The sequence below is a fragment of the Petaurus breviceps genome, unplaced genomic scaffold, assembly GCF_028583685.1.
Source record: "Petaurus breviceps papuanus isolate PSGF00001 unplaced genomic scaffold, PetGlider_PUasm1.0 183, whole genome shotgun sequence".
Lineage (NCBI taxonomy): Eukaryota > Metazoa > Chordata > Mammalia > Diprotodontia > Petauridae > Petaurus > Petaurus breviceps.
Genome location: NW_027185791.1, coordinates 22,613,660 through 22,626,612, shown reverse-complemented (window position 1 = coordinate 22,626,612; position 12,953 = coordinate 22,613,660). Strand labels below are relative to the sequence as shown.

Sequence of the window (12,953 nt, the reverse complement as noted above, 5' to 3'; positions counted from 1 at the left end):
CTCCCCAGCTGGATCTCTGCTCTAATACTTGGAAGCACCAACATACACATTTCTGTACCCTCAGACATCATAACCTTCCTGAATTCCATGAACACCTTCAGCACTTTGAACTCTGAAGATGCCCTTTCTGATCCCATCATGCCATGCTTCCATCTTCAAACCCTGCAACTGAAAATGGAGAAGTTCACCAAGTGTTTACACGTCACCTCAGCTGATTGTCACAACTGAGTGAAGTAAGTGCTGTTGAGAAAATGGCAGCAAATGGAGGCCGCATGACCTGCACGAAATCCCAAAGCTCCTAACTGTGTGAGGCAAGATTAGCTCAGGCGCTTCCTGACTCCAGGTTTAATGTTCTCTCCACTGCACCATCAACATGTCTCAATGGCTCAATCTATTTTCTATATCAAATATCTCCATATCAAAAGCTCAGCCAGAACCCTTGTCTCTATTCAGGTAGCTTGCTATTTCAATGACAAGTCTCTCCTCTGACTTTTATTTTCTGGCTTATCAGCCTGTTCTATCCCTGATCTTCCTCAAGTACATCTCTGGTCATGTCATTCCATCCCTCCCTCTAGGATTAAATATCAAATCCTCTGTCTGCCCTTTAAAGACCTTGGTATGACCTGGCCCCTGTCTAGTTTTCTGGTTGTCTTAAACCTTACTCCTTTGCACATGCTCTTTAACTCAGTGACATTGGCCAACTTACTCTTTCTTTCACAAGACAAGTCATCTTCTAAATCTGGAATTTTCATTGTCTGTCCCCTGTACCTGGAATTCTATCTCTTCTCATGTCCATCCTTGGCCTCCCTGACTTTCTTTTGGTCCCAGCTAAAATCCCACTGTGTGCGATTCTTTTCTGATCCCCCTTAATGCTAGCACCTTGCCTCTGAGACTACCCTCCATTTATCCCATATTTACCTTTTTTACAGATATTTGTCTGCATATTATCTCCCCCATTAACACAGTTTGGAGCACACAGTAAGTGCTTAACAAATGCATGTTTCTTTCCTAAGAGCAGGGACTTTCCCCCAGTGCTTAGCAAGTGATTGACACATAACACACATAATAAATGTTTGTTGATTTGACTTGAGCATGCTATAAACAAAGAGGTTCGGGTATCAATCATCCTTAAAAAAAATCACCTGATCCTTCTGTCACTCAATTTATAGACCCATATCTCTTCATTCTTTACAAGCAAATTTTTAGGAAAAAAAAACATCATCTATCATTGCAAATGTTACTTCCTTATCCTTCTGCACATCTCAGCCCCTTGATGTCATACTTCTGTCCACACTAAACTGAAATTTCTCTTTTCAATTCCATATTCTCTAAATAACATGACATCTAAATTCAAAGGATGTTTCCCATTAAATAAACTGTGTGGGTGGATGTGAGAATGGTTCTTGCCTGGCAGCTAAGTGGGTGGCCAGAGATGGATGGAATGGGGTGAAGCATGGTTTAGGATGACCAGTTATAGAGGCCTTTGACACACTCTGCAAATGCTAGCATAGGCTCCAGGAGCAAGTTCCAAAGCGTAGAGGATTAAGACCTGCCAGGAGGATTCAGCAGCAGCCCAGCCAGAAAAGGACCAGTGCTAAGGAAGGCCCAAAAGGAGCCAGCAAAGAGGATGGCAAAAAGATGGAATTCTTCTTTTAGGTAAGTGCTCAAAGACCATCATGAACAGGTCCTTTGTGACCAATAAACTCTCTGGAATGATTATCCTAAAACTTTTGCCTTCCAAGTACTTGGGATTATATGACTTTGAGATAAGAGACTGAGCAGTGACCAAGTCATGCACAGAAGGAAGGGCTTGCCATCCTAAGACTTGGTAATATGACTTGGCAGAAAGATCATCAGGCAGAGAATGATGGGCCCTGAATTCTGGTCCTGGTCCAACTGTTAAGTAACTGTAGGATTTTGGCTAAGTGGATTACTCTCTTGCTGTCTCAATTTCTTTAGTCAAAAAAATGAAGATAATAATATTTGCCCTACTTACTTCAAGGGACAAAATAAAATAATAGATGTAAAAGTGCATTAAAAATTAAAAGACTATTATATAAATGTGAAGTATTTTTGTAACTCATTTGTCATGTGACTATGACCAAATTTTCCTGAACAAGTTTTTCCTCTGTCCCATTTCTTCTAAACTACAGATATTATTTTAGCCAACTTCATAAGGCTAATACAAAAGGTAAATCTTAAGTGTTATTTTAAGCTAATAAGAATTGCTAAAAACAAATTAATAATTAAGAATAATCATTTGAAGTAGGTGCTAGATCAACCTGAACCCAGGAGACTAAAGGAACATGATCTTGTTGAAGGGTGTTGAATCTGACAGTTTCAGTTCTGCTCCATAAGTATGTCACCTTGGGCAAGTCACTTTCCTATTTGGACCTTAGTTGCCTTACCTTTAAAAATGAACTTGGTTGGATTAGATTATTACAAGTAGTAATAATAGCACACAGCATTTATATAGCACTTAAAAATTTGCAAGGCACTTTGCAAATCCTAGCTCATTCTATTCTCACAGTGCTGTGAGGTAAGGGTTACTACTTTGCTCATTTTGCAGATGAGGAAAATAAGATGGACAGAATTCGATTGAGTTTCCCAGTGCCATTCAGATCTAAATCTATGATCCTATGTGACAACAGCTGCTTCTATGCTCTGCGTAGGGAGTAGATTGTGGTGCAAAGAGTCCTAGATTTAGAGTCAGAGAACCCAGGTTTTCACACCGATTCTGTTAATGCATGTGTGACCCGAGGAGATCACTTTACCAAATTGGGCCTCAGTTTCCTCATCTGCAATATGGGTTGGAGGTGACTTGATGCTCTGTAAGATTCTTTTCAACTCTAAATCCTGACTAACGATTTCGTAACTTACAATCTAAAGTGACTTAACACAGACATCACACAGACCTAAAGAGAACAGTGACATATGTTGGCTTTCAATTGCTGTTGAGTTTTTGTTTTGTTGTTTTGTTTGTTGTTTCTGTCATTGCTTGTCTTTGCATTTGAGCTGGCTGGATGGTGGGGGCGGGGTAATTGGAACTTTTCAATAATTGAACTCCAGTTACTGTGCAGTAATTATTGGACCCAAGGAAAACCTCTCTCTACTCCAGTTGTTAAGGACAATGACGTGTTCCATAAGGAAATGGAAGTGAGGTTTCCATGAGAAAAAAAAATAAAATATGAGATGGAGGAGAACCTCCCCCCACCCCCACCACCACCGCAAACCTCACCAGGAGGTAAAGAGAAGGAGAGGGAAAGGACAGCTGTACAAGGGATGGCCCTTCTGTTGACATTATGTTGACAGATAATCGCTTCAGTCACCATAAGCAACAAATCCCCAGTTCCTACGCCGATTCGACCTTCCTCTGACTCTTACTTAGTGATCTTTCCCTCCACTGACATTTCCTGTGACTCTATTATGTCATTCCCGGGAGGTCAAGAAGCTGCTTCCTCCTCAGAGCTCCAAGCTCCCTCCTCTGTGGGGATAGTCTCAACTCTGTTTTTAGCCTTTTCAGTGTATTGATTAGTTGTACTGATTTTTTCCCCTTTTTATTTTCTTTGTCTTTAAAAAATACTATTTGTTACATGAGATGACTCTCTGAGAGAGGCAAGGGAGGAATTCTGGAGAAAATTATGACACAAACGGTAGTTATCAATAAAGACTATTTTTTTGAAAAAGAGAAAATGGGGTCCTATCCAAGAAGCACAGAAAACATTCTGGCTACTGCTGCGTTCTTGGTTAGCAAAAGATCCAGAGTTCTTTATTGCTGCCTCATCTGTTGCAGTCTTGAGGACCTGACCATTATAAGTGTCTATGACCAGAAACATTTTGCTGTCACAGCGTCTCTGTTTTCTGATTTAAGAAGCCTTCATTCATGGGGATCTACCCTTTTTCTTCTCTGAAATCACTACCTTTGGGTGCTTGCAACTTCACTCTGTTTCACTTAAGACTCCCATTCCAAGACAAATGGTGATGAGGTAAAATGGCCTATAAATCTATAATCTGATTGACATGTAACTTTATACTCTGACTTTAAAAAAAAAATTCAAGGTGTGTCTTCATTTGAATGAATTCCTGTGAAAGGACTCTGGTTAGTATATCCCATAATGTTTTTCTTTACTTTCTGATACTGTGATGACAAAGGCTGATTATTTTAGGGTCATTACATTTGCTGATTCGTACTAACAAAAACTGTACAAAATCCTGCACATTCAGGTAACCTGTTACTCTGTTACTTTGCCTTGGACAGCAAATTGCCAATTTGATTTAATAAGGTCAGAGAACCATCCCTGACAACCCAGATTCTAAAGTGAGCTGTAACACTAAACAACATTTCCCCTGTCACCTAACTAAATGTTCTGCCACCTTTTGTCTAAAGCAAATTTTTAACTGTGATATACCCAGGGGTGCCCTAACTTGCAAGAGCCAATTATTAAATTATCACTGTGAACATTTGCACTTCACAAACTAGAGGCTCCATAAAGCATGGTTTGATTTGTTGTTTTATTGATTATCTAGACTTAATAACACATTAACCATGAAGATTAAGCTTAACAGTGTGTGTGCAGACATTGTGTTCCTTTCTTTCTGGAGAGTCTAGTTGTCATTTTCCAGCAGACCCCTGTTTCCCTCCATAAACATTGTTTGAGTTCAGCAAGTATGTAATAGGAACTAAAGGTCAATGAAATCGTCACCTGACTATGGGCCTAGTAATAGCCAGGTTGATCATAATAACAACAACAATAATAAATGACTGACATTTATATATCGATTTTACGTTTGCAAAGTGCTTTTATATTCATCATCTCATTTGAGCCTCACAACATCTCTGGATATTTGGGGTAGCTTTAGACAAAGAAAATAAGATCCTGCTGAAAAACCTGCTGGTAAGCAGCCTTAATCAACCGATAAGTGGGTGTAGACTTCTTCCTTGGCTTAAACCCATTATCTCAAGTAAAAATTTTACCAGACAAATATGGCTGACATGGGGCAATGATGATTCTGTCAGGATAGCTTGAATCAAATGTAATTATGGCTCAGGGAAGATATGTTTTCCAACAAAGAAGAATATTAAAGAGTAGTTGATCCTTGCCAAAGGGGATGCCCCTAGAGGAGAGAAGCAATGCACCAATGACTAAAGTGGAACTAATGTGAATTGTACCACCATCACTACCTCATTTCCTCACCTGCTTCTAAAATTATTTTTTTTAATTTAAAAAGCAACAACAGAGAAAGTTAAGACAATTGGCAAAGGTAAAATAATTACCCTGAAGATGTCAATGAATGCTTTGGTCAGGCTTTTAATTTCATTCATCTCTGCTCATACCTTATAGGGTGAAGAGGTTAGACTAGTCAACTTTTCTGTGAATGAAGCCCATCAGTGATATTGCCTGACCATCTTTCAAAGTTGTTTTTGTATAAATAATGCAAGCCACATATAGGATTGCAGGATCTGAAGCTGGCAGAGGCCTTGGAGATCATCTAACCCAGCCCCCTCATTTGATAGATGAGGAAACTGAAACCTAAAGAATTTAAGTGAATTGTCTAAGGTCACAGAAATAGTGAATAAAAGAAATGGGATATTTTTCAATGCTATGAAAAAAAATCTCTTTCACTGTTTTGTATTAAATTATACCAACTAGATTATTACAGAAATACATTCTCTTCTATGCAAAGTGGGAAGTCAGATGGAAAGAGAATGAGAAGTACTCAAACCTAAGTATCTTTTGGAAGGAAACAGAAGGAAAAGTCTTCGGTTTCAAAATTTACAAATGGAAAGGACTAATAGTCCTGCTTGGCTGTACTTAGCTGGGGACTGAGTACAACAAAGTCAGGTTCCCCACATTCAGCTCTGTCTGCCCATCTCTCAATCTGGACAGCACATACCCACTTCCCCACCAGTCTAGAGGCATTCCAGCACAGACTGTCAGCTGAAATACATTCCAGACTTCAGGCCTTTTTACAAGCAAGAGATTCACATTGAGCAGCAGGCACAATGGGACCCTATTATCTCTACTACTATTTGAAAATTAATGTAGCTTTGTGAAACCAGGGGCGTTCAGCTCCAATGGTCATCTTTGCTTGATCCAAAGCTATTAAAGGGGAATAGACTGTACATATATGAGGGTACACAGACACACAGATAAGATGATCTGGTAAACATTCCCTTCAGGTTGATTTCCTCTAGGAAATGGAGTTTGCTTTTTAAACCTCAATTTGAACATTGGCTTGGACAGCAAGAAGGGTGAGCTCATTAAAGAATGTCTTACTTGTAGTACATAAGCCTGAAGGATTGCAGGGAAAATAATGTATCCCACTGCTGTGGCTGCTCATTTGTTTGCTTTGTTCTGTGTTATCGAGGTGGGGGAGAGAAAACCACTGAGTATGTGAATTCAATGGAAGAATGATTTCTATGTAAAAGTAAAATTTCATTTGAAGCTTTGATCCCTAAAAATAGTTCTTTTCATTTCTTTTCCAAAATGACCAGGGAAAGAACTATAGGGAATCCAAAGAGGTAAATTCCTATCTGGCAGCACATTCAGAGACTTACCTGTCTGTCAGGTGCTCTCTTTTCTCAACATAGACTGAAACCAGGATTTCTTAACCTATTTTGTATCATAGATTCCTTGGCAGTCTGGTAAAGACTTTTTCAGAATAATGTTTTTAAATGGATAAAATAAAAAGATAGAATTATAAAACAGTTATCTATGTATATATATTTTTACACATATATACATGTGTTTGTGACATATATGTGAGTAAATGCATATATGTATATATAATATGCATATGTAGTATACACACACACACATGAGGAGGCAGCTAGACGACACAACATATCACTGCTAGGTCTGGAATCAGGAAAGCTCATCTTCCTGAGTTAAAATCTAACCTCAGACACTTAGTAGTCATGTGACCCTGGACAGGTCACTGAACCCTGTTTGCCTCAGTTCCTCATCTGTAAAATGAGCTGGAGAAGAAAATGCCAAACCACTCCAGTATCTTTGCCAAGAAAACCCAAACTGAGGTCGGACACAACTGAACAACAATATATAACTAAATTCACAGACTCCTTGAAATTTCCCCCCAAACCCCTTAAGCCTAAGGGTATGTGAGAGACAACTCAAACTGGCCAGAGAAAGCCGGCTGTAATTTGTTTTAGTCTCAGTATTTACACCTTGAATTAGCAAACATTTCAAACCTAGGTTTGATTTCTTGTTCTGTTGATTATCTGGAAGTGAGGAAGTGATGGAGGAAGCATGACTAAGGCAGATTTCAGAGAGCTTTGTTAAGCATTTAGTATTAACCCTAACCCTAACCCTAACCCTAACTTAGGGGTCCTCGGACACCAGGCCAAGAATTTCTCATTCTCAAAGTGAGTGACTTGCTACACCTGCACTGCCCTCCCAGTTAGTTACATCTGCCTTGAACATCTCACCCCAACAGCAACTATCTTCCACTCCATCAACAGTCAAAAGAAGGGGAAGAAATTGTGGCTTACGTCTTTTGGTGTCATGGGTATACAAAAGGACCGCGATACCCCAGGCACCAAGTGTTTGGTTCACCAGAAATTTGGCTCAGTGATGTCCTCTTCAGGAAGACCGCAAGTGCTCCATCTGACCCACCTCTCTTCTGTTGCCTGATAAAAGCATGTCTGTCTCTTAAGTGATTCAAAAGCACTCTCCTCTATGAGATTAAGGTTCAACTCTGTTTTTAGTCTTTTCACCATACTGATCAATTGTACTGATTTTTTTCCTTCTTTTTTTGTCTTTAAAGAATACTATTTGCTGCATGAGATGACTCTCTGGGAGAGGCAAGGGAGGAATCCTGGAGAAAATTATGATGATGTAAAACAGAAGACATCAATAAAGACTTTTTTTTTAAAAAAGAGAGAAAATGGGGTCCTATCCAAGAAGCACAGAAAAAGCTAAGTTTAAAATTCTCAAAGGAGAATTAAAAGATGGGGGAGGGAATAGTTTACAGTAACAAATGAAAAGGTTACTAAATTGAATTAAATTAATATCAAATTGAAAAGTTATTAGGAGAAATAGCAATGTATATGTGATTCCTCCAACAATGTACATATTCATTGACCATTATGGAAAAAATAGTATTATAAGAATTGACATTTAAGTAATCTTTTCAAACATTTTAACAACTAAGTAGTTTTTGGAACTTTCTAACTCCCTACTTTCTGCCATTATTACTATAGAAATGACAGGGAATGCATGTTGATTTTAGGTAAAACATAAGTTTCTTAAGAGCAAGAACTTTTTCCCCTCTTTACATAGAAGGAACCTAGCACACTGCCTTGTATGTCAAACTGTGACTAATATGGAAACGTACATAATAGTAAATACATAAACTATAGCAAGCTGCCTACCATTTTCAGAAGAAGAAAGAAGAGAGAGGGAGAAAAAGTTGGAATTCAAAATCTTGTAAAAATAAATGCTAAAAATTTCCTCAATATGTAACTGGGGGGGAAATAAAATACTGTCTTTAAAAAAGAAGGAAAATAACAGTAAAAGGAAAAAAAGGAAGTGTTGAATTAAATTTATCTGTTCTTGACCATGGCCAAATAACTCATCACCACATTAAACTTTCAGATGTTTAGTGTTTCTATATTTGAAAAAGCAAACACAGTCTACAAAGAGATCTGTATATTTCTCTTCTCCTTTCTACCTTCAGCCCACATACCTTTATGGCCCCCAATCTTATAAAACTACACTAAGAAAGAATGGGAATCTAAGGGGGTAGCCGCAAATTAGGGGACAGATAAACAAGTATTTATACATAAATGTGATGGAATACTGTTGTACTGATCTCTTATCAGCAATGACCAACCATGATTCCAAATAACTGACAAAATATGTTGCTTACTTCATGAAATAAAGTGAAAGACTCAAAAGGAAAGATGAGCAAAAAAAATTCGGAAATTTATTTTGATGATCTACATATATTTGTAATGGGGTTTTTGTTTTCTTTTGTCAATTAAAGGGAGGCATGGGTGGGAAAGTGAAAAAGAAGATTCTGTCTCATTAAATAAATAAATATTTAAATTTAATGTAATTAATAAATTAAATATATAAAATATTTTAATTAAAAAATAATACTATGCTAAGACTTTGTATTTATTTTCAGACTCCAGAAAGGAAACTATAAAGACAACTCTTCTGCACTGGACAAGTACAATCAAAATAACTCATATGAGGATCAGAGGGCAAAATCCAGGTTTTACTCCTTTGCATCTTCACTCAGTCCTTTCCCTCTCCAGTTCTAGGATCATGCACCTAACCTTTAATCTAGGAACTCTTCATATTCTTATAGAAGAATGAAGTTCAAGAATTCACACCACACACAATGAATTTGACAGATGTATTTGTGCTCTTTTATATACCTGTGTCAAAGAATAGGTTTTGTTTACAAAAGCTTAAGTTGATCTAATCATCCCAAATACTAAGACCAATTCCATGGGGTTGTTTGTGCCCATCAAGGAAATTCTTGATATGAAAGTCAAAGTCCCTTTCACTAAAAAAAAATTCAGTGCATGGGAAAATAAGAAAGTTATTTTCTGGGGATGTTTACACCAATTTAAGAGTCAGAATGGTAGTTCCTCAAACAAAATCAAAGCTCTAAACAAAAGCTATATCCCCTAAACCTCATCATGTTGACCAAACTCCCCTGCAATAAGACTTTTCACTCTCTATACTTCGGTGAAAAATTGTAGTCCCTAAAAATCACACCAGAGTGGCTGTGGTTCTGGCATTTCCTATTGGTTGCACCCTACTCTGGAGGCTAAGAGAGATCTTAGCATGGAAAAGTATAAGTCTAAGAGAGTCCACAGTCGATAAAGACAATGACAACATGGGCACCAGAACTCTGACCTCCAGAATCCAATCTCATAAATCTGCATAAGTTAAAATGGCGCCCTCAGACATAAGATTTGGTGGCTACAACTTTATAATGGGTATTAGTACTATGACTATCACAGGTAATGGTAACTTTATTATCATTGAAACAGCAATGGTGTCAGAATTGGGAGGCTCAGGATCCATTCACAGCTGTTGTATTTACAAGCTGTACAAACTTGCATGAGGAAAAATTTAACCTATTTCCCAACTTGTAAAAAAAAAAACCCTTATGTTTATATAATCTACATAACAAGATTGTTGTGAAGAAAAAAATTTGTAATCTGAAAAGTTGTATGTAAATAATGTTAATAGTTGGAGTTTCATATCACTTTAAAATGTGCGACATGATTTATGATTCAGACATCTCATTTCCCACCCTATTCAAATCATTTGGAACTTTTGAATTCTCTAGCAGCACTCATTTTGGACTTCTTTGACTTCTCTACCACACCCCATAATGAGTACCTTCTCTCTGAGTCTCCCTTACTTTTCAGTTTCCTTTTGTATTTTGTTTTTCTCCATTAGAATGTAAGCTCTTCGAGGACAGGAACGTTTTTTTAAAAATTTACATCCTCAGTGCTTAGCACAATGTCTCAAACCTAGTAGGTGCTTAGTAAATGTTTTTTTTTGTTGTTTTGTTTTACTGCTATTGACTATGCACAATATTTTGTTTGGGCTTAACAGCAACCTGGTGAGTTACATGCTATTAGTATTTTCAACCCCATTTTACAGATGAGCTAACAAAGGCTCAGAGAGGTTAAAAAACTTGCCCAGCATCACATAGCTAAGGGTTGGAGATGGGATTTGTTTCCAGGTCTACCTGATTCCAAGTCCATAAATCTGTTTATAATATAGAGAGAGGATAAGTTTAATGAAAGGATCAGTGTGGCCATCAAATCTCTGAACCACAGGTATTCATCTATTTCTTATAAACTAAGGAGAACTGAATAAGGGATAATGATTTTGTTCACAAAAGCTTTAAGTCAATCAAATCATCCCAAATATGATATACATAAATCTATAAAAGTAGCCTACCCACTTTCTGAAAACTGTTCTCTAAAGGAAGAGGTTGCAGAGCATCTGCCCAAATTGGATATAATTACCTAATTGGCTGCTCACCCCCAAGAAGAGGTCGGATTGCCATAACTCAAGCACGTACCGATTTCAGCAGGAAGGCGTGTGATTTGGTTTTTTGGCAAATCCAGAATTCTCATCGCCTGAAAGAGCTGAATATAAGTAGGAATAGTCTGAATCAGGGTATTTTCTATGTGCCATTCTTTCAGATGGGTCTGCTCCCGGAGGGAATCTGGAAGTTCCTAAAATGGAACAAAATTATATGAATCAGGACTGTTGAGTGTGTAAGTTGGTGCTCACTAGTAATGATACATATACATATATATATATATATGCATATGCCCATGAAAATATATACAATGGTCAAATAAAACAGTATGTTACCAAAAGAGTTAGCTGTTCAACTTGTATCTGCACAGTCATTTGCCAAATAAAGCATGAGAGGATCATAGATGCTATTTACTTTAGTTTCAAAGATTTGTCCACTTTTAAAAACACATCGAAGAGACAATAGTTTTTATCTTTTTTAATCAGCTGCTTGCTAAAGTTAAGAAAGAATTTTTTGTAAGGGGAAGAGAGGCAGATACTGTAAAATCTTTAACTTATACTATAGCAATTTAATACTTTTAATGATTTTATACCTTTTCCCTTAATTATATTCATAAGTTACTAATGAAGTTTCTATAATTTTGCTGCATTTCTCTCAATGTTATACACTTGATAAACATCTCTATTGGCCTGTGTGAAAAATAGCTCCAAACAGCAGAAAGAGGTGGACTTTTTAAGGTACTTATAAAAGAAAGAATACTAGAGGGTCGAGGGGTCTGTGTTCTGATGCTAGAAGATGCCTAATTAGCTGAGTAACCTAGAACAAGCCTTTTTATTGTGGAGACCATTGAGACCAAGGAGGGCCACTAATGTTTGCACCCGGGAATCAACCCAAATGACTAATAGCACCTCCTCGTCTCCTACTCCCTCTGTTGGTGAATCAACACCTGCCTAAATATAATCGAGATCCTTTCCCAACCCCTACTTCCCATTCTTTCATCCTGTTTCAACCCAACTGTATCCATTACAAGTCTCACTTCAGCCTCTTCTACTGTGCTCTCTGTAATCCTGTTCCATAATTAACCCTCATTTCAATCCTCTTCCTGTAAGAGTTCTTCTATCTACTCACACTCATAGAGATTTGCCTTTTCCCAGATGTAACTGCAACCTGAGCCACCTCTCTACCACTAACTGCCCTTTGTATCATGTTCCCCAACATACTGATCCTGGAGGGGGTGCTGTTATACTTGGTGCTCCCCAATGCCATTTCCAGAATATCTCTTTGTTGCCATCATTCCACATCTTCCATATTTCATTCCATTCAAACTTACTACCCACTCAAGATCCTAATAGCAATTTTCAACTGCCCCCCCTGCAGCACATTTTCCCTGCTTTCACAAGGAATTTGATACCTTTCAGTCTTCTTCTCTGCTTTAACTCCTGCCTTTTTACTGGTGACATCATGTCAATGCCCCCTTAAACATTCTAACCCCTCCACTCAACCTCAGTTACAGACAAGGAGGGTCACATCCTTGCTCCCATCATCACTTACAAAATGTTACACTTCAATGGGCAAAAATTTTTAAAGTACTTTTATCAATAATCTCCAATCATTCTATCTCTCCCTAAGTTTTATCCCCCTTAAAACTATTATGTGTTCTCAAAAGAACCTACAATCTCTATTCCCCCCAGCACTCTCCCAATCTATCATCCTGCTCTAACCTCATTTTTCACACTTCTTGATCTGAACCCTACAGTTAACCAGTTCAACTCTGAACTGCTCTATGTTCTTGAATCCCTTGTTCCCTCTAAACCCTCTTCTTCTCTAAGCTGATATCATGTCATACTCCAACCTTGAATTATTCCAACTGCTCTCTCTCTCTCTCTCTCTCTCTCTCTCTCTCTCTCTCT

General features: G+C 37.9%; 1 protein-coding gene across 2 annotated transcripts in view; it reads right to left on the bottom strand.

Moving 5' to 3' along the window:
- The window catches only part of LRRC2 (leucine rich repeat containing 2), a 181,349-nt gene that overhangs the window by 71,179 nt on the left and 97,217 nt on the right, over positions 1 to 12,953 (bottom strand). For both annotated transcript variants that reach the window (XM_069087764.1, XM_069087765.1), the window contains exon 4: positions 11,080 to 11,236. In XM_069087764.1, the coding sequence (XP_068943865.1) occupies positions 11,080 to 11,236 (157 nt within the window). The remainder of the gene's footprint in view (positions 1 to 11,079; positions 11,237 to 12,953) is intronic.